The 27,370-nt window shown below is 46.1% G+C and overlaps 1 protein-coding gene across 2 annotated transcripts in view; it reads right to left on the bottom strand.

Moving 5' to 3' along the window:
* The window catches only part of GNAO1 (G protein subunit alpha o1), a 165,974-nt gene that overhangs the window by 86,323 nt on the left and 52,281 nt on the right, over positions 1–27,370 (bottom strand). For both annotated transcript variants that reach the window (XM_067302666.1, XM_067302667.1), the window contains exon 3: positions 23,100–23,241. In XM_067302666.1, the coding sequence (XP_067158767.1) occupies positions 23,100–23,241 (142 nt within the window). The remainder of the gene's footprint in view (positions 1–23,099; positions 23,242–27,370) is intronic.

Raw genomic sequence — 27,370 nt, 5'->3', positions numbered from 1 at the left:
AACAAAGGCAAAAGGGGAAGGGTGAAAGTTGTGAGCTGTGGAGGACAAAAGGCAGGACGAGGGGTATAAGCACAGGACAAATCAGAGTTGAGTACTGTCTTGCTTCTAGAGTTGTCTTCAGTGTGAGGAGCACAGACTTTGCTGAAGTTTTGCTCTCTGTCAGCCTGGCACAAGCTCAAATGAAAGCTAAAGGAGATTATTGCAATGCTGTTCTTTTGCTCTGACCCCATCTGATCGGACATCACTGGTATCAGTGATGGATAGCTAATATAGCCATGAGTATAAGCGCTGAAATGAATGGGTAAAGAAAGCAAAACTGATGATAGATGGGAATGGCCATGTGTTACTTGGACTGCTTGATATGGGTAGAAAACAGCTGAGGAACACAGAAGAGAAGCTATAGGGCAGGTAGGGGAAAGAAATAGCAAAGGAGGTTTATTCTCTGCTTGCATGCATGCATGGTATTAGGTGAAAACACAAATTTGAGACTGTATAATTCACTAATGGTTATGGGTGAGGCTGTCACCTCATGTAGACCATCTTATTCAACATACAAACTCTGTGCAAACAGTTCACAAGCAAACTGTTCACAAAATGCTCAGTTTTTCTTTCCATCAATTTTTGCTACAAAAGTTGCTTTCTACAAGAGCGAAAGCTGATGCTTGTGACTTGAAAATGTGAGAATTCTCTAACAATCAAAACAGACCCATGTTTTCCTGAGAAGTATACTATTTTTAAAAATCTTTTGGAGGAAAAAATCCATGGTTAGGCAAAAATATATTTAAACAGCAGTTTGCTTGGCATCATTATCAAAAATATGAAAACATTTTGGGGACTTCTTTTATGTGCTGAATATTTCATTCAGTCCTGCAGTGCAGTGACTCCCTAAACCTTTAGTGATCTGAGCTCTGCTTTTGAGGCTCTAATTTGCTGTTGCCATGACATTGTTAATGTCTGAATTGCTTTTTTTAAATGCTCTACTCCTTTTTTTTTCAGCCTCTTGCAGAGGCATTCTGAAACAGTGGGCACGAGCTGATCTCATGGAACAGCCTGTGTGTCCTCAAAAATAACAGAACAGTGTTAATTTTTACAAGCAACCCTTGAAGGATGATAGCTTTCAAACTGGAGAAACCACAGTGAAACCATCTGATCCAGCTGAAATAATTTTGGCTGTAGTGTGTGTGTGGGGGGGCTATTTAGTCCACTTGGTTTTGTTTAATTGTGACATTCAGGAAAGAATATGTACTAAATAAGCAAAACTCATTGTTCTCTTATGCCTAGTTGGACTTCCAGAGCGAGTTGAGTGTATAGAATAACATTAAATTGCTTAGCAGTGAGTTTATTAACATACTCGTTTCCCAGATCTTATTGGGAATGGAGCAATCTGTCAAGGGCAACCTAAGCAGAATAGCACTGCTTCCTTAGAAGAACACTTTGCAGGAGACAAATGCCCTTTTGTGGGATAATACCTTCCAATTGCCTGGCTTAATAGTACAACAGACTTTACTGCTCCTGGGTTTAGAGAGGACTTTTTTAGTTGTTCTAAGGAATAGCTCTTCTTGGATCATCTTCCCTGGGGCTTGATTCTTCCCCTGCTCAGCCAGCCTGGATGTGCCCATCCTGCAGCACTTCTCCTTTGAGACTTGCACAGCAGCACACTATCCTATTATCACATGTAACTGCAACTATGCCAGGCTGGCAAATGCTCCATTTCCAGGACAGGTGGGGACATGGAGCCCATCTCTGCTGTGCTCTCAAGTGGGGCAGATCTCAAGAGCCTTCTGCTCCCAAACCTGAAGTGACTTAACTGAGGTCACCCACCATCAGCAGGCAGGATGGCTACAGCCGATTCAAGAGGGCAGTGAACAGCCTGGAACTGTGTGGCTCCTCTCAGCAAATGCATCTGATGGTAGTTCTAGTCCCTGTCCCAATATAAGCCTGAGCCACATTGCAAGGGTATTTTGATATTGGTATCATTCTTGCCTTTGGAATATATCTTCTAGTTACCAAGGCTAGAGAAAATGAGTGTCAAAACTTGAGGGGCTGGGGGGTGGAAGCTTGACAAAATGAGCAGAACATTCTCTAAAGAGACCATCAGGCTTGTAGGTGACACTTTAGCAGCTGTCACAGTGCAGAGGTATTGCTGCCTTTTCTAAAGATGAGAGGGCGATTACAGTGCTTGGGGAGCTGGCCTCGGGTGTCATACCAAGACACTCTTGGCCTGCTGGCACCCTGGAACGGATGGATCCTGCAACACTGGTGAATCCCACGCTCGAGAGCAAAGCTGTGTTGTGTGGTAATGCAGTGGGATGTGCGGGACTGTAGTGATGTCACTTCATGGCACTGGTTTATCTTCTGACATATCAAGCAGAGGCTGGGATCAGCTGCTGCCAAGTGCTTGCTCTTCCAAGAGAGACAGGCTCCCTTAATGTCCTGGCCAGGTTTGGTTGGGGTCTTGAATTTGATCTCTGTGCTGGAGTCTGGGTTCCACCCCAGGTGATGTACAACTGCGTGGGCAAAGACTCTTCCATCACTAGGGCTTGTCAAGTTAGTGATACAATTCTCATTGAATGGGAAGAAGAATGGGTTACAAGTGTTAGCTCTTTTGGGGCCATACAGAGTGCAAAGCGCTACTTAAAACTTAATAACTCGTAATGGCTCTGAATATTTCCTTGCTTCAGCTCAGTTTTTATGGGTATATTTGAAAATAAATAGTGCTCTTGGAGCACACTAACAATGACATCTGAGTGTTTCCAGGAACCTACACTGTAAAAATGTCTGTCCACTGCTGTAAGGAGCAGAGATTGACATCTCAGAAAACAAACAAATGCTTTTGATTTTCTTTCTGTGCCAAGGAACACTGATATTGTCTCTGTCTCCTGGGCATTCTTCAATGTACCTCATTAGGCCGTTATGAAATGTTGCTGTATTTGTTCTGTTGTAAAACACCAAAACAAGCCTTGGGGCCAGGCCGACTTCAGCAGAGCGAGCTGGGTTTCGGCAGGCTGAGGATCTGACCTCCGAGCACGCGGAGGGCTGTGAGGGCTCTCGGGGGATGCTTGTGGTGTTGGGCTACTGATGGAGCGAGGAGGGGGAAAGGTGACTCCCTTGCAATGTCTCACTGTTTTCTCTTCTAACGGCTCAGCTAGGGAAGGTCCTAACTCAGGGGGTTTATTCTCTTTAATATAGAAACTTGGCAAGACAAATTCTGCTGTGCTAGCACAGATCTGCAGGATTTGAAAGATTTAAGGCTTGAAGATGGAGGTGGAGGCAAAGGAAGATGCAGAGCACTTTTTTAGAAACAGGTTTCTTCTAAATTGGAGCTCTTGGACTAAACAGTTAACTGAGAACAGCTCCCTAAAAATACCACAGGGATACTGTGTTTTTTTACTCTAAGAGAATACCAAGGAAATTTTATTTTTAATAAACACTTTGTAAAAAGCATACCAGAACACCAAGGTTATACACAGGAAAACTTTCTGCAGTTAATTTTGCCAGTGCATTTAGCAGCTCTTTGGTGTTCTCAATTAAACGGGCTCTTAAGGAGCTGACCCTGATATCTGATCTGCACAGATGAGGTGAGCAGTTTGTGCACACCTGTTTATGAGAACATACAGAGTCTGCCCACACCTTCTCTGCAATTACACATGCCAATGTGTTAATGGGTAATGCCTAATCCTGCTCTTTGATCTAGTGGGTGTTTGCTTGACTATATCAGCCCAGTAACTCTCAAGATCTTTCCCTCTATAATGAATAGTCTTCAAGTGACGAAGCCCCATTTCCATTTTTAGAGATTTGAATGTCAGCCACAAACTTTGATGTAGATTGCCTGGGAGATCTACCAAATACGGACTCTTGAAAATTCAGCCCTTTTAAAAAGGTCAGAAATGACTGAGAATACAAACACTTTTGTAGCCTGGTAAGCTTGCACTGAGTTGCCATGCTTTGGAATAAGTGACCCTTGACTTTTGACAGACTCCTAACGCTGACTTTTAGTCCTGGACTTTCAGATGTCGTGTTGGGATGTTACCGCATGAACTCACATCAGCTTTAATGGCAATTCAAAACAAAGTAACAGCAGGCTTCAAACTCTTCAAACTCCCTCCATGACATAGTTAATGCAAAACTTTAAAATACTGTGGAGCAAACTAGTGGAGTGAAATAGGAGTGTAATTACTACATCTAATTAGAAAGCACTATGAATTATATACTTTTTTGGTTATAGACAGGAGAGCTGAACAGACCAACAGAAAGTTGCTTCTTGAAATCTGGTGATGTAAACAAGTATTTTGGAATTGACTCTGTCACCAGAAACCAGAGCTTTTTGAAGTCTTCCTGCACTGAAACCTAGAAGGCTGTTTCCGGGATAGCGGAGACTAGAGCTTCTCTAGTTCTGCATGCAAGAATTAAGTCTTTCAGCTTCTTATGTTTTCTTCGGGGCATAGATTAGGGGTTGCTGATGACATTTTTTAAAGCTTATGGTTGAAGATGAGCTGCTTTCACTGAGAGCATCTCCCAATCTACATCACATCCTAGCAGACAAGGATCCCTGGCAGGGAGCTGCTGAATAAAGATGCTCTGTTCACCATGGGCATGGTTCACTGCATAGGGTGGCCTGTCCTCTTGCAATGCTGGGGCCCAGACTGGAGATCTGAGGACTTTCCCTCTGTGACAAATGGGGGTGGTGGCAGCAGCAGGATGTCACTATGTAGGCTGTAGAGGTTTAGCATGGCCTGCAAACCTGCAAATGTATCTGCTCTCTTCCACCTAGACAGGGATGTAGGAATGGCTGTGGTAAGATGGTCACCTCAGGGCCTGGCTGGCTCCAGCTATCCTGCACTGATGTATGGAGGAGGCACGCTTGCTTCCTCTGGGATGTGGTGAAAATGCAGGACCAGAGGACCTGGTCCTTCCCCCTTTTGGCTCCACTGTCTGTCTGCTCGAGGAGTCCCGCTTTTCAATGAATTCCCAAGGTATCTCTCTGTGCTCCCATCTAGGACCCCGAGGGCATTTCTGAGATGCACTGATTTTTGTCTGACATTTAATTAACTGCTTTTTGTTTTTAATTTTGTTACTTATTGGCCAATTAAAGCACCTTGTTGCCATGGCACTGGAAGTCAATATGAGAATGTGAACGACATTGTAACATGTCTGTTTACCTCCAGACACACAGGTGGTAAAAATATCAGAGCCTATTTTACCCCTTCATTGCAGAGGGGCTCTGATGTCGGTTTGTGTTGTGAGGGCTGCAGGACCCTCCTGTTTTGCATGGGTATTGGAGAGAGAGAGTGTACAAGCAGCAGTGTCGGGGTTTCTTTCCTGACATCTCACCTTATGAGATGGAAAAGGCGGCATAACACCAGATAAAACGGTCTTAGGCAGTATATGCAGAACAAAAAGGCTTTTGACTTCTGACCAAGGCTTTGAGATGTTGCCAACAAAGTGTGCGTGTCCAGGGTGTTTTGGCAGCGAGCGCTATGGTGTTGTGGCTTCTCCGCGGAGGGGCGCTGCAGTGTTTTGAAGCCCTGGGCCGAAGGCTGTGCGATGAGGATGGCCCTTGGGAGCCACCTCCCCTCTTGGGTTGCTCCCTGCCATGTTGAGTGTCATATCTACAGGGGCAGAGCCTGCTTGTGGAAAGAAGCCAGTCCTAGTGATAAGTTGTTGCCTTTTGGACAGGACAGCCCTAGCCCTGTTGAGTTCAGCCAATCCTAGTCAGAAGCTCAGCCTGCGGATGAAAGGAATAGCTATTTGGAGCTAGGAGAGTGCATACAGATCTGCCCCTCCGAATACCCTTTTGGTGTTGCAGGGATGCTACTTTTATTGCTCCATTACTTGATACCCTATTTAGCATTCAGCTAAAACCCACTGCCCCTTTTTCTTGAAAGAGCTGGAAACAACTAAGAAGCTTTGGTGGTCCTGCATGTGAAATCAGATCTCCCTTCCTTCTGCACATCAAGTGCTTTATTTCTGCCTGCTTCTAGAATACACCTATTCAGATTTAAGTCCTAGGCACTGCTTCAGATGCCCTGGATTTATAGCTCTAATTTTGTGTGTGTGCACCAAGGAGCTGGCAGTTCAGCTAATTGTTTCACAGGATGTCCTGATGTCTGGTTCAAATCTAGCTGTGCCTTAGAGTAACCCACAATGGAGGCCAAGGGCTGGGTCTCTTGCGGCTTTAGAGGAATTTCATCTCTCAAGGCTAACACCTTTACCGCAAGCAGTCATGGGCGTTTTTCATTAGCAGCCTCCCCCTCCAGGCCAACTGAGAGGAAACAAATTAAGGTGGTGCCTTTCCATGGCTGCTGTTTGCAGAAGGTGCTTGTGTGAGGTTGACATAATTCCTGCCCCTTGCTTTGGAAGGTAGCCAGGATGGCCAGGACATGCTTATGCTCCTCACAGCTCCTGGCCCTGGGGCGGAGGAGCTATTCAGTTCAGCTGAGGAAGAAGCAGAGAAAAACTAGCATCACCCCTGCATACTTGAGCAGACTGCAATCTTTTGTGAGTGTGATGTGATTTCTTTTGCCCTGTCCATGTTCTGCCTCCTCTAGAAGAGCCAAGGAAGGAATTGAATTCAGTGTTGTTGGGTGGGACAGAGATCAATGGTTCACTGGAAACTGTCCTGGTACTGCGAAACCTCTTTCACAGTGGTCAGAGTAGCAACCTGATCAATAACTTTGGGCAACTGAGACTGGGTCTGAACCAGGAACTGCATAAACAGCAGAAAGGGAAATATGATTTTTCTGGCTCAAGGAACTTGCTGGACTAATTCTTCCTGATCTCAAGCAGCACCCTGCAGCTTCTCACGGAAAAGGGTTTCCTGAAGTATATAATAGGGCTTGTAATAAGGGCTGCTGGGGAGAACATCAGTTGACATCTGGAAGTTAACTTGCAGAAAGTTGCATTTTGCGGTAGACTCTGCCCCGACCTTGGTTCTGTTCCTAAAGAGTCACTGAAGACTCATTAGCATTGGAACAAATTCCCAGGGGTATCTTGAAGGATTTCAGGGCAAGTTAGAAGATGGTGTGAAGCGATAGCTTTCCCCTCCCCATCAGCCCTTGCTGTTTGTTTGCTGCCCACTCTTCCTGGGCAAAGCTGATGGCAAAGGAGAAAAGGGATGTGGTAGAATAGCCTGTGTGCTCCCCCAATCCCTTATGCTCTTGGATGGGCAAATGAAGCTGAAAATACATGTTGACAAGAAGCACGACCTGAGAACTGGGGTCTTGCCTGCCCAGGATTTTAGGGAGCTGATGATTAGTGGTGGAAGGGCTGCTTGCAGCACAGAGCTGCTGCCTGTGTGAATTACTGTTTGCAGCTCTGTCCTGATCATCTTTCTTCCTTTTTCTGATAAATGTACTGGCTGATTATGCTTTCTGGTTTGAAACGTGCAGGGCATGGCTCACAGCTTGGCCTGGGCAAGCAGCGGTGCTGAGGGAAGGGGCACTGCCGGCTCGCAGGTGCAAGCTGGCTGGGGGACACTGAATATGGCAATGCCCGAGCAGGGCTGGACTTGTGCACCCTGCAGCTCCTTTACAAATGGGAAGAGGGGAGCTGGGAAAGGGCTGTCTGTCTGAGATGGCTTTTAAGGTGATTCAGTGAGGTAAAATGTCTGTGCAGGCAGACCACAACTGTGATACGAGCCTTTTTGTCCTTTCTTCTCTCTCCTCTGCAGAGAGGAGTGTGGTTTGGACCTGTTCCTTGTGGTTCCTGGCCTTGGCACTCAGTGCTCCTGCTGGAGCTTTGTCCTACTGCTGTATGATTCAATGCTTTAGGGTTGGTTTTCCTATGTGCAAGCATTTTTTTTTTTTTTTGCTTGGGACACCAGCAAAGAAATACTAGATGTTAGTCTTAGTCCACAATGGCCTGAAGAGTGTTTGAGCCAAAGGCTCTGTTCTGAGGAGCCTTGTGTTACTACAAATTGTCCTAGAGGCTTCCCAAAGATTTTGTTCTTGGAGAGGAAGTTGAAGGAACAAGGATTCTTGCCTACTCACTCATCACAAGACTAGCCTGAATTTGGCTCATGATCCACTGCAATGCTGAATACAGACTTTTCAGTCTAGGTATGTTTTTGCCTCTGAATTAAATTAAACAAGCCTGCATAGTGGCACGCATCCCCCAGCCTCACACAGCGGTTTTACACCAATGCAGCTTTCCAGGTAAAGGATCTCACTAGTAAAAGAGCAAGGGAAGACACCCGCATGACACAGCGACTAAGAGAAACACAACTTGAACTTGCTATGAAAAACCTGTGTGGCTTGAGGGGTTGGCTGTAATAGGCATTAAGTGAAGCTGTAGCAGAACAAAAGCCTGCTTAAAACGGAGACTCAAAAACAAGGACAGCACAAATATGAGCGTGTAGAAAACTTTGCATGCCTCATAAATATCCCAGTGGAACTTGGCAAGAGAAAACCTTTCCAAAGCTTATGCTACCAATAACATTAAGGAGAATAAAGGCTGGAAGAAAAATGGCTTAAAGATCTTTGGATAAGATGCTAATGCTCTGCGAACTAGGGACAGAGGAAGGTCACTTCCTCGCTGGAGGAAGAACACCATGTAGCAGCTATTTGACAACATGCTACAGATGAGGCCAGAAGCAACCACCACATTACCCAACAATGCCTGGGGAGAAGTTGGTGCACAAATGGCAATTATTAAAGCTGAATTTTGGAAAGGAAAACCTAGCTTAAAATTCCCTTATCTCTGATGTACAGAAATGTCCCACTGCCTCTCCAGATGGGCTGTGTTGCCAAAACCTGTATTGCAGTAAAACAGTACAAGAAGTACAAAAAAGTACAGAAATGCAATGAAATGAAGAAAGGAGGAAGGGAGATGAGACCTGGTTCTCCCTTGGAAGAATCTAATTCATAACTTTCACATACAGAACAAAATCATACTGGCTGGACAGTGACTACTGGGATCTCCTTTTTCTCAGAATTTTTTCATTGTTGCCTGGAATATCATCTACCAGCACTGAAAGCTCTCATAGTTTGAAATGAAACTGCATAAAACTGGCAAGTGAAACCACTCCCTTGATCTCAGAAAATGCTCACTACTCTATCACTGCCTCTTATTGCATGGTTTAATTGTGACAGACGGATGCGCGTGGGTGGGGAATCGGGTTGTAATTCTTCTGCAGGACAGTCTTGCTCTGGTTTTGCTGTCACCCCCAACTAAAATGTAACTGGTTGCATTCAACAGAGGATGCAACAGCCTGGATACCTGACAGAACATCTGCACTGTATATCCAGCAAATAAAATCAGATTAGCAAAGCCCATTCCTACAAAGGAGCAAGCATATCTTGGGGATACTTTCAAACTGCAAAGAGGTGAAATGCCGACAGGTTGGGCTGTCTGGAGGACAACCATCGCTAACTGGAGAGTGTGAAGTCTGCTGTAGGAGTTTCTCCTGCCAGCCTCATGCATGTGTGACTTGATTCTCCTTTTCCTGACCTTGGTGTAAATCAAGAGCAATTCCCCTGCAATCAGTGGAGCTGATGCAGCCTTATGCCAGTCTGTATGGGAAAATGAAGGGTTAATTATAAATGGCTGACCTAAGGGAATGATTTCTTACAGGGAAAGTATCTAGCAACAGTCATGCCATCAATATGGATATAATATGCTGCAAATGAGAAACTCCTACAACCCTGAAAACTGAAGAGCACAGCAGAAAGGAGGAAATTTGTTTAAACTCTGTGGGTGAGCCTTGCTCTGGCTTTAACACTCCCAGTGTCAGCTCCTGAGTGGGTTTTGACACTTTGGAGGGATGTGCTGCGTTGCCTGGAGTGATTCTGGGGAGACATGCTGAAGCTGCAGATCTTTGCTATGAAAGGATGAGGTGTCCTGAGGCCCCCAGGGACTATCTATCAAAAAAACTCAACTGGACACAGACTGATTCATATTTTCTGTGCTTTCTTCAGCTCAATTTCTATCCTGTCTTTGACCACAAGGTTGAACATTGCCATGTTGCAAAATGATAGTTTCACAGGAGCTCTTGAGGCTTTGTTTCTAATCTTCATTTTGAGCTTGAGTCTTTTCTTCCTTAAACACTGAAAACTCAGTGAGGAGGTCTATTGCTCCAGCTTCCCTTCCCTCACCTGCACAGAGGTAAAACCAGGTGAACAGCAAAACCCTGTTGACATCTGAGAGATCAGGGTTACTCAGCCTCCTGTCAGTAGTGCTGGTATTGTCTCTCGAGCAGAGTGTGTGTTAAAACAGTTTTGCTTGATCTACGGTAGCTAGTTGTGGTGGCGTGTGAAGGACCTAAGCCCCCAAGCTCACCTGGAAAGGGGCTCGGGAGACTTGGCAGAGGCATGCAGGTCAGGACTGCTCAGTGCCAGCCTTGCCTTGTGCTGTGTCCATCCTGGTGTGGTAGGTTGTGCCTTTTGGAGCAGGCTGGACATGGCTGTCCCAGGTAATGCCATTCCCTTCTATAAGGTCAGAAATCTTCACGCTTCAGTTGGTAGATGAGGTTTATGTCAAAGCAGTAATAGCTGTTAAGTGAGTTCCCATACGGTATCTTTAATCGGTTATTACCAATGTACACAATACTGATTAATAGCCTCAGTAAAACTCGTGTTCAGGTAATAAACTTCTCATGTGTGGCAGATCCTCTGCTTCCTGTCATCTACTATCCCCATGATTAATGCAGTACAAGGAAAATGTTCAAGGTACTATGATCTCACTGCATCTCTTCTCCGGGGAAAGCAGACATCTCTGTAGTGGCTGTACCAGGTTCTTCCCCCTGCTGAGTTATTGGAGCTACAAGCAGCAGCTGCTCACTTTGGAGGGACATGTTTCCCCTAAAGGAGGAACAGGGTGGCATGGGGCTTGGATGCAGTGTATGCACACTTTAATTTTCTGCATGCTCAAGGGCAGAGCATTGGCTGGGAGCTCCTGTCTCTTTGCCTCAACAGCTCAGCAAAATTTCCCTTTTGGAAGGATGAGACTTCACAGCCACAGGCCATGAAATGGCTTTTCCATTCCAGTCTGTTCACCTGTCTAGGCTAATTTCAGAGTGAGAACGGGCTGGGCTGTCAATGAGATGCCACCCAGCCAGGGCCAAAAGAGCAGGCACCAAACAGGCTGAGAAACTGGTTCTGCAGAGTCCAAGGTGACTGTGTCAGCTGCCTAGCTGCTGGGGGCCAACAGCAGAGACCTCTACAACTGTGACGTGTGGGGGCTACACATGCCGGTAGAAGCAAGGGATGCAGGCAGTGCTTCATTTCTGGCACTTTTTCCCCCAAGTCAGGACCCCAGGGAGAGGGTGTGCAGCCTGCAGAGATGCAAGGAGCATCATCACCTTGGGGACCTGTTTTTTGCAACCTGTTTTTTGGTGAAACAAGGAGAGGGCAGGCATGTGCTGGAGGGAAGAGGTGATGCAATGAGAGATCAGCAAAGAATGGTGCTGCATCCGGGCTCTAGATCTGGAATATGCAGGTGTGGGTTTTGGTGAAATTTTGTAATTTTAGAAAGGCTGCCTCTCAGGGGGCCTGTCACCATGGAGGTCAGGCTTGCTTGGGATCTGATGTTCTTGCAAGGGCACCTAATGTCATGTATTAAGTCTCTGTGGGGGTTGAATTGCTTTGTGGTCTATGATGAGTGGACCAGTATATGAGTATATTGTGTCCACGCATGGACTAGGTTTTATCGGCGCTCAGTGTAAAGGAGGATGATGTGCTCGTGTCCATGCTGGTGGCTGACAAAAGACATCCCAGACCTCTGCCCCCAGTGCCCAGCCTTCCTGCCTGCTCTGCTTAAGGTTTGGAAAGGAAGAGATGGGGGATGAGAGCCCTGCAAGGGGAGAGCCAAAGCTGCCTCCAGACTCAGCTGAAACAAGCAGTTGCAGCAGGTGCTGGGAACTAATGAGGATGTAACAAGGCACCTCTGTGGCCTACTTTGCCAGTGCCCTGTGGTAGCAGATATGGGAGCAAACATGGGCAGGACACCTGGGATTACTGAGGGAGGCAGCCAGCGCTACCAGCTCTCCTCTCCTGTGTGGGCACGGCAAGGCCAGCTTCCCTGGCTCTCCTTCCTCCCTGCTCCGTCCTGTCTCATGAGCAGCTGCCCCAGGCCCAGCCTGCCTGTGCTATTGAGGAGCCTCAAGCTGTTTGTGAGCAGAGCCTGTGCTGTTCCTCACCGCAGTGAAGCTACCTTGCTTCAAATAATCATTAAATGACAGAGCCAAGGGAGAGGTCCCTTCCCAAGACATGTGTTATGCCTTTGAGTTATGCACCAGAGATTTGTTAAAGGCCAGGGATGCCCTGTATAAATGTTTTCATTTTACATCTGGAGACATTCAAATAATAGGAACATCATAGAAGGCATTTAGAAAACAAATATTTTAAGTGGCTCTCTTAAAACCAGTGAGTAAGTGGTGTGACTCAGCAGTGCTTCCCAGCACTCCCCAGAAGAGATGGAAATAAATCCCCTTAATAACTGACATGTATCTGAAATGTGCTGAGTAGTTTGTAGTTATCTGAAATTGCTGCTGGGAGAGCTGACTTGCAAACATACCTGAAGAGAGCACCCTGCTTGGGGCAGGGGGATGCTGTAGCTAGATGCAATCTGAGCCTCAAAGGTTGACTTTCCGGAAGGATTTTAGCAAGTGTCTGATCATCCATATGGTCAGAAACATCTATGGGCGTCTTTGAAGCTTCTAGTGTGGTGTCTTTAGCCTTACTGCCTCAGTTGCCCAGTTCATAAAATAGCTAGCTGTAATTTTTATTCTGGATGACATGCCTCTCAATCCTTTTCTGGACAGAAACCTTCTAGGGAAGGACAAACACGATGTTCACTGTGTTTGCAGACAAGAGCAGGAGCCCAGCTGCTCCCCAGGGCAAGGCTGCTGGTGTTTGCTGTGCTGGGAGTGGCTGTGCAGAGCCATGGTGGGATGGGGTGCAGGGGGTGAAATCAGTCTCGGTGGCCTGAGACAGCTGCAATGTGCCTGTACCCAAACCTTGCTGCAGGAGAAGGGCAGCACTGGCTTGCTTGCCTCTGCTAGGTCTGCCCAGCACCTTGCCTCCTGGAGCCAGACCTTCTGACCTGTATCCCCTGGTCCAGATTAGCCAGTGCTCCTTGCCAAGAGCTGCTGCTGCTGCAGCCGGAAAGCATGAGTCTAAGTGATTTTTCCAGTGGATTTTGACATTTGCATTGGTGAACTTGTTCTGAGAGCAGGGCTCAAAGCAGAAGTGATTTCTCATAGCCTCAGCACCTTTTTCTCACTAGGAGGGCACCAGCACTCTATCTCTCTGCCTTGCCTCTTTCCCTTTACAGCACAGGGCTGTGAAGGCCCAGTTTGTCCCAGCACCAAGAGAAACCATGCAAGGAAATGCTTCAACTTATCCTGTAGCAGCTCTGAACTCAAATCATGCCTGTGACTCCCACAAGCTGTGGCCTCCCCCTGCTGCAGTCTCAGCACTGTCAGGCCCTCTGAGGAGGTTCCTGAGGGATATCTGCCTCCAGGACCTGTATGGATGCCTGTTTGCAGTCCATGAGGACGTTTGCACCTTCCTGGGGGCTGTGCTCTGTCAATGCTTTTTTTTATCATTCTCCCATATCTTTTTGAATGGTTCATCCTTTTGCGTTGTCCTATTCTGGCACCTTCCAGGGGCTTCCAGAGGAGTCATCTCCCAGCAGTATCTTGTGGTGGTAGAAAGCAGCACCACCCCTCCCACTAACTCAGTGCTAATGTCACCATCCTGTGGCTTCTTCGCTCTGCTCTGTGCCACTAATGCGTGTGCCCCTTTTGCAAAACCTCAGTGGCAGTGCTAACTGCAGCTGCATTTGAATAACAAATCTCACAAGGGGAGGCAGGCAGCCCTTCTTCCAAGGGAACAGCTTTTTTTTCTTTTCAGACTAAAAATACTCCTTGCATCATCCAAAAAACCAGTATCAAACACAAAGCTTGTGGAGGAAAAAACCATCACACTGTCAGTGCAAAGAGAGCTTGCAAGCAAGAAATAGGAAAGAGTAGCCCCCCTTTAGAAAGGGGTCTGCATTTCACAGGTGATGAGGGATGTTGTGCAGCTTTGGGGGATGTGGAGATCCTTTTCAAATGCACCCTTTGGAGAACCTGTATTCTGCACTATGACAAAATTAAGCCTGAAATTTGGCATCTGAAAGCAGATGCACTAAAGAGTTCTAAAGATGGATTTGCGCTTGAAGAGGTTGTGCTTTTCACCAGCCAGGGAGCAAGCAATGCCAGGTGACTTTATCTGACAATGTTTTTTCCTGGTGGCTACCCATCATCAAAAAGTCACCTTTGGGGCCATTTCATATTTTCACTGGATCCTCCCCTACATGAATATCCTTGGGTTGCTCTTGTTCCTCTGCACTTTTAATGCCCAAAGGGCTGGTCTAAATAGTCCTTTGGTCTTCAAAACCTCTGCCTGGTTGCTCCTAATCTGCAATGGCTTGGTCCCAATCCCTGCTAAAGTCTTTTCACTGATTTCCAATAATCACTCAGATAATGTGTGCAAGAAGAGAATGGGTTTTGCTGTGAGCTTAGGTTGAGAGGGTTTGGGGTCCTGGAAAACTAGAGGTGAATGAATTCCTCAGCCAAAGAACTCTCCTAGAAGCCATTCTCACAGCAACCTGCTCTCAACTCATTAAAGGTATGCTGGGTTATGTATTACTCCAGGGTGAATCAGGGCTTCAAATGTGATGGAGCTCCCCCCAACTGAAGGTCTTTTGGGCTAAAACTAGCAGCCTGAGCTCTGCCAGGAAAAGGATCTGAAATCAGTTCAGTGTTAGGAGCCCCATGCATGTTGTCACCCCACAGAGAAAGCCTGTTTGCAGTGCTTTACACTTCTAAGGATCTGGCCCATGGCCCCACTGCAGTTTAAAGTGTTTTGGGGCAAGGAACACCTCTAAAAGGACCCTGTGTGCCTAGCAAAAGACAGGGCAAAACCCATAGAAGATGGTGACTGAGTTTCATATGGGGTTTGTGTTCAGTCAGGGGTCAGGTATTGCCTTCACCAGTTCTTTCCATTAGTGCCTGAACCTGGCCTGTTATATTCAGCTTGTCCTGGTTTTCACTATGTTGCCTCCCCACTTTTCCCTCTGATACAGAGGCCATAGGCTGAGCTGCTGATTCAACACAGTCTTGCTGGACTTCACTGTGGGGGTGAAGGGGTTTGCTCAGATGGTAGATGGCAGTCTGCTCCTGCTGTGCTGCAAAAGGTTGCAGGTGTGCAGAGAGGCTGTGAGGCAGTGCAGTCTCCCTGCTTCTAATGTGTCTGGGGTTGGGCTGTAGCCCTTCAAGAGAGGGTTACCTTCTTCTCTGGCATGCAGAGAAGAGGGAAAGCATGAAGAGTCTGAGCCTATGTCCAGTCAAATTCCCTTTCTTGGCATTGGTGACTGCTGTTTGTCCTCTTGCTGTGCATCTCTGAGAAGAGTCAGGCACCATCTTCCCTAGGACCTTCTTTAGGTGATGCAAGATGTGATTAGATTCAATCTAGAGCTTAGAGTCAGAGCTAGATGACTGGGGTGTCTTTATCAATGATCCCCTGAGACATCTCATTCCTTTCTCTGTTTTTCTTCAAATTAAAATTAAAAGGCTAATTTTCATTGGCATCTGTTCTGGCCACTGGTTTTACAGTATGAGCTATAAACCTAATCTCAATTGGTAAGGCAGCATGGAAAACAAGTGTCAGCAGTGTACAATGCCTGGCTGATGCCATGCACTCACCAAAGAAGCAGATCTGAATGGCATTTTGAAGTGTGATTGCATCACTTATTCTCATCTGGCTCACTTAGAAATGATGTTGAAGGGCATCAAAACACTTTTTTTCCCTTAGAGATGTTTCTTAAGACAGGGTTTCTGACTGCAGAGGAGCTGGTAGACCAAGTGATTTTCTATCACACATCCCATTTCCTGACTGCCCATTCACCACTACTCTGTGCCAGCCCACAGGTTCAGATAGAATCCAAAAAGCCGACCCAATGTTTACTTTTAAGTGAAGATTAAAATGTTGCCATGACAGCACAATAGATATTATCATGAAGCAAGACCAACTTGAAAAACATCACACTGGCACATCAAATGCTCAACAAGGTGGCATTTTGCAGAGAGCACTGTTCCAAATGATACACGTTTCTAACTTGCTACGTTGCTGCCACCCACACTCCCTCATTTCCTTTCTAGCTCCATTTCACAAGGCCTTTTCTTCCCTCTTTGGGGATTTCAACTGAAAATGGATATGCTAGGCCACCCTGAGGAAGCGAAGGAGAAAGAAAAGTTTGGTTTTTAGAGGTCTGTTGGTGGTCGATAGCCTTCTGTCAGAAGAAGGGTTAGTTGATATTGCTTCTGGGTGAAGTGGTTTCTGTGAAATTCAATTGCTTGTCTAGAGCATCTAGCTGTTGTCATTGCTGTTAAATTTTCTAGGCTATTTCTGCTTGGGTCCCTGTCCTCCCCTTTTTCCCAGACCTGATATCATCTCCCTCCTTCAAAAACTCAGAATTTCTTCCTCCTCATAAGCACCATTACACATTTGTACAAGACTGGGATTCTGACCACTGTTTATCACTGTGTCCTATAAATAGTTGTAACCTGTGGGATGCTAGTTCTAAGACCACATTTTAGCCCTAAATTAATTGCCCATTTTCTATTGTAAATACCTAGGTTTGAAAGGAGGACAGACTGACAAACTTAGCCTGAGTAAAACTCTTAATGATGAAGACTTGGTAGCCTCCATCTCTACAGCCTGCTTATTTAGCTGGATGGCTCTTTTAGGCCCAATTCTGTCTGCAAGAGCACCCCATGATGTGTTTATAGCCATGTTATAAACTTATTTTGTCTCCATTCTAAATGCTTTCTTTATTAGTAGCGTGACTACATAGAAACAGGCACTGCTACTGGGGAGATCTTTAGCTAAAGGAAAATCATCATATATTATTGACTTGATGACAACAATTTCAGCTTTGTCAGCAGTGCGGAGCCGAGATGTGCTGTTGCTGCTGCAGCAAAGCAAGCGCTCCTGGGTCCTGCTGTGTGTCTCAGCTGAACTGGCTGGGATGTCTCCTGGTGATGTGTGGTTGAGTCACCACAAGAGGTAGAATGAAGGCATGGAACTAGATTGTTTCAGGCTCTTTTAGTTGGCTCAAAGGGCTATCATAAAGTGTCCTCACACTCTGCTATTACTTTACTGTGATTATTTACTAGGGAAAGATTTTGCATTTTCAGGGACTCAAGGGATTAGAAAGTGGCAAAGGGGGAAAATGCATTAGTGGGATGTGGAAGATTGAGCCTTTGGTTAGTGAGACTCCAGAAGCGGTGCAGCGGGGCTCTTGGGCCATGCGCCATGCAAGCAGAGCTCCTTTTGGGCTGCCCTTGTTCGTGTTCATTCTTTCTCTTCCACCCTTGTTTTGCAGCAATAATTTCCAAGGCATTGGCCATGTCAGCCAGCAACAAGTCTTTCTTGAATGAGCCAACCATCTCCCCGGCAACAAGGCAGGCTGCGAAAATAACAAGTGCTTTCCTTTTTGTTTAATTTTTCTCATCTCCCAGGAAATGCCCTGCCTTTTATCTGTCTCCATTGGTCAAAACCAGTGAGTGATGGTAACTGAGATGCACCTCATCAGGTCAGAATGGAGGGATGAAGAGGGGTGAAAAATAAAGATGGCTTTGGTCTTAATGGAAAAAACTGACAGACCTTTACATCTTAGTGAAAGGTGGGCTGAAATATTTGTCTGGTGCTGTTCCAGTGATGAATCCAGCAGAGCCAGTGTATCAGGGATGGCTGTACGTGTACTGTGGCTATTGCTAGAAGGCATCAAGCAGACCTCAGCTGCTGCCGGACACCCAGACAAATGAAGGCTACCCAACTAAATTAATGGAGTGGCTAATGCGCTGTTACGCTGCTTCCCCTTTTCTCCTGCTCCATCCTGTTCCTGTGCAACGGCAGCCCTTAGTTACGCTTCAGCATGGTTAAGTTTGTTGCTTACAACAGCAGACAAACATTGCAAGGGCTGGCTGTATCCTCACTGCAGTGATGGACACCCAGGTATCCTGCGCCCGTTCCCCAGATCACCCTATTAGCTACAAATCACCAAAGGAGGCTTCCCACCAGCCCATGGCACCTGATTCACCTGAGCTTTGCCTGCCCTCTCTCGCTGGTGCCACTGCTCTCTAGTCTGCCCAAACATACTAGCAGCTTTTTTGCATTTCTCAGAAAACTTCATTTAGCAAAATGCAGTAGGAGACAGCTGGTCTAAGCAGACATCTGCCTGAAATGAAGTAAAATCCACAAATATCTTGAGCTGACAAGTAGAAAGCCAGTTAAATATGAGCAGGTCTTATGAAAGAGGGCTTCTCCCACACACTGCTTCATTCGAATGGCGAGAAGACAACACGTGAAAGCGGCTGGGTGGTTGTATCCCTCAGTCCTGGCACTGCCTAGCAGGATGAGAGGAGGAGGGCAGGCTCCTAAAACTGCTTTCGGTGTGTGCCGAGGGGCTGGGGCTCAGGACGCGAGGCTGTGGGCGCTGAGCTGCTTGTTTGGGAGCAGATATCTGCAATTCCAGCGCACATAGCCCCCTGTGCCAGCAGGCTCTCGTGGGCTGTTTAATTACATTAAATGGATCAAACAGATTAAAATTTAACTACTGCTTTTTCTAATATTACTAACCAGTATTTTAAAATGTCACAAATGCGTCTTTGTATAGGTCACAGTTCAGGAGTTACGCTTTGTACAAATCAGCACGTAAGGCTGCTGCAGACACGCTTTGCCACAAAGCCTGGAGGGGGAATATGCCGTATCAAACATTTTTAACACCTTAACCACTTCTTAGTATTTGTTTTCGTAGTGGGAATGGAGATGTTTCCAGACTCCTACTGGGGAAAACAGTTCAATTTTAATGACATTCCCTAGAAATTGTACCCTGAGCCTGTGAAACCTGCTACCTCAGGTATTTATCTGATCCATGCGACTGGCGCTGGGATTCTCTGTCAAATAATTTCTGAAAAATTTTCAGCCACCCTACCTATGCCTGTTTTGTGCCATTCTGAATGCACTCTACAGCTGTTTTTATTCCCTTACTTTCCCTGCCTGAAAAACTAGTGATGAACAGGACACCCAAATATACAAGGGAATTATTCTAACCTCGTGTGTGTATTGGTGCGAGCGCCAGCCGGCAGGGCTGGGCCGGGCTGCGTGTTAGCGTGGGTGGGCTCCCTGCAGCTCTGCGTCGCTCCGAGCTGTGGATGGCCCCGGCCCCCCGAGCTTGGCCGCAGCTCTGGCGTTTCTCCCCTCGGCGGGACTGTACGGGCTGGTTTTCCTACCAGCTTCTGAAGCCAGCACTGACCTTCTGCGGCAAGAGACTGTGTGCCTTATAGCTGGGATTTCTAAAGTTGGACTTCAGGCCTGTCTCTTTAAACAGATGAAAATCCATCACTTTCCTGTCTGTCGTTCTTGATCAGATTGAAATGCTTGTGTTGAGTTTTTGATTCCTAACTCTAAACCTCCATTTCCCCTTTGCTCTGCATGGATACATGGAGAGGGAATCAGCAAGGAGTTGTTTTTTGGCAGAGGGCTTTTGTGTTTTTGTTTTTTTTAATAATAAATTTGCACTTCAGAGATCCATTTAATGCAGAGGCTGTATGTTATGGCCTGACTCTTCTAATCAGATTAACAGACAGGAAAAGGTCAGGACTAAGTAGCACGCTATAGGCCAGCTAGAGGGATTGGAGTAGAAATGCAAGGCTGAGAAGCTGCCCCGCTTCCTTCGTGTGATTGCTTGCTCTCTGCTAGTCAGGATGGCCTGAACTAGGGTACTGAGAGCCCTGAAGGTGAGGAACATCTATAGATAATGCTCTTCCTTCACCTGGGTTCCTGTCTCGTCAGTGGCTGATCTTCTTTTCACTACACTCTTGCACTGTGTTGAGGGATTCAGGACATTGCATTTGAACAGGTTTTTCACTTTTAGACTGACTTTTTGGACTGTGCTCTAGTAATAACATGACATTGGATGGCAGGATGTGCTTCTGTCTCACTGCACTGAAGGAGAGAAAACAAAGACCTGGGTGTTGCTTGCAGCCATGAAACTTTCATGGGCCAGGCACAGAACAGCCAAAAGGAAACCTGTTCCCCTGAACAAGGAGTGTATGTAAAATGGAAATCCTATACACACTGTTTTGCCCTTAAACTGGGGAGAGGTCCTTATCAGTAGAGAGGGCCAGGGAGACCTGGAACATCTCCTTTTTGTGACTTAGTGATTTATTTTGTCTTTTTAGCTTTTATTTCCTATGTTGATCTCACTTTGACTGACAAAAGCTAAGAGATTTTGTTAGGACTCTTCCTCTAACCTTTCACTTCCATTAGACTAAATACTGGAGGGATGATTGCTGGCAGGAGAAAAATGAGAAGAGAGGATTTGTGTTTTTTATCTCAATAGCAAAAGCACAAACCATCTCATTCACATTTATTAAATAGAGGAGGGTGAACTTTTGCTTCTGGCTTGGAATGCTGTCAGGCTCCCAGCCTGAAGAAATAAAGGGGGAGATGCATCTCCCATGAAGTCTTGGGGGGAAGCTGTAATAACCCAGGCCCGTGACCTTTCCTTCCCTGCTGTCGAAGCAAGTTCGGAGCAGCCACAGTCCTAGCTCCGCTTTCCTGAGTCCTGTCCTCTTGGGGACTTAAGTGATGAGTAGGGGAAAATCCCCCGCAAAAAGATTTGCATTGGAAACCCTTGGCTGTGGAATGACTTTTAAAATAGAAGAGCCTTGCCTGAAAAGGGATGAACCATGTACCATAATACTCAACAAATTGCCTGTTTAATGGTCTCTCTTTATAGCAGCCATATATTAATAGCAGAGACCATACAGTTCTTTGTAAGATTAAAATAAATACTGTTACATACTAATACCACCAACTTTCTGGGGAGGGTGACTAAGAGAAAGCACGTGAAAGACCAAGGCCTGAGAGATTTGGTTTCTTTCCCCTCTTTCTACTGTTGGATGAAGGAATGATATTACTAACATCTACAAGAGGAGAAGATGCTCCGAATCATCCCCTCCCGGACTGTTGTTTGATTTTAGTGGTTTGTTGCAGCCTTGTAAGCTTGCCTGTCTGCACGCAGTCAGCACTGTACTGCCGTAAGATGGGACTTGTTCCTCTGGGAGTAAATACTTTAGGGGAAAGTAGGTTGGTGAGAACTTAATCTAACTTGTTTTTTACTTGGAAAGGCAACTGAGGATCCCTACTGCCCTAAGGCATATATTGAAACAAGAGTGGTTCATACTGGATGTAAGGTGAAATCTTCTCATCATGAGGACAGTCAACCAGTGGAGCAGGTTGCCCAGGGAGACTGTGAAGCCTCCATCCTTGGAGGTTTTTGAGACTGGATTTTTGAGGCTGGATAAAGCCCTGTGCAACCAGGTCTGACTTGCTTTGAGCAGGAGGTTGAGCTAGAGACTTCCTGAGGTCCTTTCCAACCTGAATTATTCTATGATCCTAGGAAAGTTTGACATCTTTTTCCATAGGAATACGAATGGGTGTAACATTTCATGCAGGCCAGTACTCCATCTCTCAGGCCTGGCAGTTGTGATTACAGCACCTCCTCCCCCCCCCCCCCCCCCCCCGATACTTTGCCAGGCCTGGCATTAAAGCAGTCCTGAGTTTCCCTCCTAGAACTAGGACTTCAGGCATCAAAAGGAGAAAAAAAAAAAAAGAAAAAAAAAGAGGAAATTTTACATTTTAAAGCTGTCTGCTGCAGACTATTTATCAGACATGGAGAATGATTTGTTTCTGTTTTCCTGGGCATAGGTTTTTAGCTGAGACAAGATATGTTGCCTTGCTAAGAGCTGAGTCACTGAGTAATCAACAGATTAATGTATTCAGTTCTAAAGCCATCAGCATTAGTTCTCGGCAAGCTCACAAGAACGCCATTATTGTATCATCTCTACGTTTTGGATAGAAATGTCTTCAGGATTTAGAGTTCCTGTGGGAAAAATCCCTAGATGCAAAGAAATCAAAATACCCCTTTGTGACTGGGAGAAGCAAGTTACCTCTTTATACAGTAACACCGCAGCAGGATTTTGGCATCCTTTCCACCGAATGCTTTTATTATCAACTGGCAGATAAGGAGTTTGGGGTATGTTGTACATCTGTCATTTAATAGCTGCCTAAAAATAGTCATGATAAACCCAGTGGCTATAGGACTTTGCCTTCATCAGGATTTTAATCTGAAATTATTTTATTGCCAGTGAAACAAGGTGGTTTTACTTTCTTCTCTCCAGGAGTATGCAAAAATAGAGGCCTTGACTGCTCTAGGGCTTGCTCCGAGCCAGAAACGTGAAAAGTAAAGGCAGAGAATGGCCAAGAGGCACCTGGCAGAGGAGCCACCGTTCAAAAATGGGGCGCTGGTTAAAGCAACCACAGAGCAGCAGCTGTAAAAGGGCAGGCTGGCCTAGGTGTGTAATGTGAGCAGGCTGCCAGGCATGATAGTTATCCTGGCAGACACGCATTAAGCTGCTACCTAAGGCCCTGCTCATAAGAACCTTGCTGAATTAATACATCTGCTTGTTTGCAAGCAAAATTGCTGTCTGTGGGCATGCTCAAATGGGGGATGTGTGAGTAAAAGCCAGCCAAGCCCCCGCAAAAGCGAAGTTAATCCTAAAGGCTTTCCTGTATTAGCAGGCTGGTGGAAGGGATTTGAACAGCAGCAAGATTTTTCCTCAAGACTTTTTTTTGCAGCCTGTGTCTCCAGCACACGCACAATACGTAGGACACGTTCTCGGTGTTTGCGCAGGTCTGTCAGTACCTCTGTCTAAGCTGTCCTTAGGTCAATAGAAAATTTTTTTGTTACCTGCACAAAAGGTCAGTGCCAGAGCAGGGGAGATTGTGGCTGTTGTAACAGTGCCTCAGGACTATGTTTCTTAGCTTACGTGTACAAACCATATGTTATCTGCAACTGTGCCTGTACGTCTACTTGTTGCACCAACCGCATGTGCAATAGGCATACAACAGGGAGTACATCTCCCCCCCTCCCCCCTTGCTTTCCCTCCCAGATATTTGGATTGTGCAAACACCCAGTCTGTGCTGTGGGGTATCCAGTTGCTCTGTTCTTTGAACCCAAGCAGTGACATTCATTGGATTTTAACTTACCCGTCGTTCCTTATCGCCGTATTCAATGCCCAAGGTATCCATGGCACGTACAATAGCTGCCAGTGACTGAATAGTGTTGCTGTAGACCACGGGCTTGTACTGCTTCACGTCTTCTCCAGAGAAGCCATCTTCATGGATGATCCTGAAGAAAAGTAAGGACAAAAACCCAATGAGAATGTCATTTCAATGGGAGAAGCATTTAAAAAAAGCTATGCTCTTTTGAAGAACAGATTTGCTGGCTTGATTCAGTTAATCTAGTCAGCACTTCTTTTTAAACCTTTCCAGATGTTCAGCATGAGTGCATCTGAGTTAGCATGAGGTTAGCATCCCTTTTGCTGTCTCACAAGGAGGTCCTGTGCAGAGTTGGCGCATATGGTCCCTAGCCCCCACCTTAACTGTAAATGCTGGATGCTGACTTGAAGCCTGGACAGCTTCATGTTCGCATGCTCATCGATCTCAGGGAGGAGGTTTTCTCTCCTGTCTATGGAAATATTCCCACTGCTTACAGAGACACTGGGATCTTAACAACTGGAAACAAGTGTTAGAAAAGCCTAGTTCTTGTCTAGTCCTTTTCATCATAACTCTCGGGGTGCCTTACAAAAGGAATCAGTGTTGACATCTCTTCTGTACGCATGGGGAAACAGGCAGAGGGGAAGTGATTTAGCTGTGTAGCACTTAAAGTATTTACAAGCCCTTAAGCCTCCTCCCTCCTTTAAAAATGTAGTGCTAGGAGTTCTGCTGCCTTAAGGTGTATTATGTTATCCTTTCCTGAGATGCTGTGGGAATTAGACCCTCAGACCTGTCAGTTCTACCCATCAGATACTCTTAAGGCTCTATAATAGTCGGTGCTCTTAGTCTTTATTAAATGCTGCAAAAGGAACTATTTTATGGAGTGAGTTCTCTCAATCCCGTATTCAGATCTTTCCCCATAGCAAACAGAAATGACCTGGTAGCCAGAACCACTTATCTGGACAGTCCTTTGTAGTAACTAAACAGGCAATTGCCCAAAATTGGCTGTTTCAGAAGAGAGCAGTGGCTGGTTGGCTCACCAGGAATCTCAGCAGGGGGCTGAGGGGCTGTGGGTCGGTCGCAAGCGTGTTGTAGTGTGTTGCCCGCACCCTGCTTGCCCATGTGTCAGCCTGATCTCCTTGCACATGTGGTGGGTTCCCACCTGGTGCATGAGCTCCTAGCATTTCCTCAGATCACAGCTTGCCCTCTTCACCAAAGCCCTCTGCTTACTCCTGAAGAACTCCAGTATAAAGAGATAGCACCAGGATGGGTTTTCAGGTCCTGGACTGATTTTTGGAGCACTGGGCACCAAGTCTGCTTAATTGCTTTTGCCTTGGGAATTTGCAAGGATGTGGCTGGCAATGCCCCTTCCCTGTACTGAGCTTTGCAGCTCCAGTGTGGTTTTTCTCTCATGTAAATAGGTGTAATTAGCTCGCTTGACTTTGGGCAGGCATGACCAGGGAATAAGGAGGTGAGCCATGTGCTCTCGCCAGCCACGATCCTATGCCGAGACATGTGGCTGGCCCACAAGACGTAAGAATCATCCCTGCGTTTTGTAGTAGAGCTTTGCTGCTGGCTAGGAAGAAGACTGGCCCCTATAATTTCTTCATCTCTAACTCAAGACATAAACCTCGGAGTGTCTAGAAAACAGCCAGGATTGCAGAGCTAATTGTGTTTAGCAATAATTCTTCTCAGTGAAGACATAACAGTTACGATCCTGTCCCTCAAATATTAGTAGAGGGAAGAGCTGCTTAGCCAAAAAGCCCTTGCTTGCTCATCTTGGATCTCACTGGGCAACAGAGATTTGGTCACTGATAAAACTGAGCATCCTGTCCAATATAATTTTTTTTTCTAAATCAGATATGCACAAATGTCCTGATGAGTGCTAGCGTTTTCCAGGCAGGGGAGAACTAGTGGAGAGCCTATGTGAGCTCACACTAGGACGCAGGGCCGGGGTGGCAGTGGAGAAGGGGGCTGGATGCCAGCTGGGTCTTGTCAACAGATGACTATGGGAAGAACAAGGCTGGTACAAATATGCTGGCGAAGCCACAAATCTACTTCCCTCACGTGAAGCTTGTGGAAAGGTTTTGTAGCGCAAGTGACCAACTATCTGTTCTCCCTGCCACCACCTTGCCTTGTTTATCCCTAAACACAGACCTCTGGGGAGGAATTATTCCACCACAGCCTTTGAACCCTGGAAAATCAGACTAGAAGCAGAGGCAGACTGAGATGAGGCAGGAGTTCAAGTTAACCGATGTTGTCTGGGAAGTTTTCAAGCCACTGATCTGAGGAACTAGGCAGAGGACCCCTCTTGTAGGTACCCCAGTTTGAGGAAGGGGGAATGCTGAGAAGAGCATTGATGGCTGAAAACTTTTCTCACTTAGTCCAGATTTACCAATCTGTCACATTTTTTTCCAGAGAGAGTTTTGATTTTGATGAAGACTCATGGACAATAGCAGAACTCTTGCTTTGTACCTTTTATTTTGTGAGATTTCAGTGCTTGTGCTGAGATTTGGAATAGCCAGGGTAATGGGGAAGGAGGGGGGCCAACAGAGCTATGTGTCAGTGCTGGATCTCATGGGTCATTTAATGTTACTCAGACAAGTTGCTGAACTTCTGGCAAATGCGTTCATTGTCAAAAGTTGCAGTCAAACCTGAAGAGTTATGACTGGCACGCAGTGCAAGAATCTACATCAATCACACCTCAGTTCAAGAGAGACTGTGCACACAGCTCTGATTTCCAGCTATGAGCATGAGAGCAATAAATTCCTCGGAGCGGGAATCTGCTCTGGGAGGCAGGCAGGCAATTAGCAAAAGCATCGCCAGAAATAATTCATTCTTTTTGTTTGGTTGGTTTGGTTTATTTTGTTTTTTTTTGGGGGGGGGGAGGGGGCAGATGTTGGTTCTGGGGCAGCTGAGAAAAACAGAGGAAGGGAATACAAAAGGGACAAGAAGAGGTTGTTGGGATCAAGGACAAGGGGTAGTTTAAAGGCTGCAAGAGGATGCAGAGGCCTCCCCTGGAAACACTGCCTGCACACCCCACATTGCCTCTTGTGCGTGCTGCTCTTAAAGTCGCTGGGTCCAAGTTCCTGAAGGGAGAAAAATCAGTTGGTGTTTTTGGTCCTGCTGCCCTGCCATGCTGGAGAACAGAGTGGTGTCCACCCTCTTGGACTAGTGTGGTTTCTGCCTTTCATTGACAGGCCTATACTAGGGACTTATATGAAGAAAGAGGACTAAACTGCCTTCAGAGTTTAAAATGTCTCTAGCTTTGTGCCATGAAGTTGTCTGACACTTTCAGTTCTTATCTCTAAAATTACACCGTCTGGACACATCAGTAGAGTGCATAGACACCCATCCTTATTAATGGATACAACAGGGAGAAAAGCGAATTTTATTTGCTTGAATTCACTGACATCAACTTTAGCATGGGAATTGCAAGCACAAAGGTTTTCTGACAGAAAAGGTGAAGAAAGATCTTGCTGCTGTCTGCAGCTACCCAGGGCGGTATAGAGAAGCTGTAGCCCAGCTCTGTTGGGAGTGCGCAGTGCTGGACGCAGGCTGGGACACGGGCAAAGCCAGCTGGGTAGTAAGAATTTTTCTTTCATGGTGAGAGTGGTCAAACCCTGGAACAGGGACCATAGAGGTGGGAAAATCCCCGTGCTAGGAGCTGTTTGAAACTTGAGCAGACAAGGCCTGGAGCAACCTGATCCGAGATGGCCCTGTTTTGAGCAGGGGGTTGGACCAGAGACTTCCAGAGGTCCCTTCCAGCTGAAGTTATTCTGTGAGTGTTTCTAAATACTCAAACCGTGTAAGCGCCCTATCAAATAACAGGGCTCCTTGTTTTGAGGAGGTAGAATTAAGCGATGGAGAATGGTTCTGGTATCCCTCAGTGCACATGCTGCTGACTGGGCAACATGTTGACATCATTCAAAGAGCAGACATGAAAGCATTACTTTTAAATGAGGCATAAAAGCAAGTGGAGAAAAAACAAGATTGTTGGTCTGTGAATTTCTCTGGGAAGGCAGCCACAAGGACTGAAAGCAGTGTTGCAGATGGCCAGTATGAAAGTTTTGCTGTAGGAAGTACCTACTGATTAATCAATCATGCATTTAGCACATTACTTAATAATTGAGTGAGCAAACCCCCACTGACTAGTACTGTTCCAAAGACTGCTAGGACACAGTGAACTAATTTATCATCCTATATGGTTTTAGGAAATATTTTTCCTCTTGTTTGCCCTGGTGATGTGATCACTGAACTTC

The sequence above is a fragment of the Apteryx mantelli genome, chromosome 10 (genome assembly GCF_036417845.1).
Source record: "Apteryx mantelli isolate bAptMan1 chromosome 10, bAptMan1.hap1, whole genome shotgun sequence".
In the NCBI taxonomy this organism is placed as follows: Eukaryota; Metazoa; Chordata; class Aves; order Apterygiformes; family Apterygidae; genus Apteryx; species Apteryx mantelli.
This window is presented reverse-complemented; position numbering and strand designations above follow the sequence as displayed.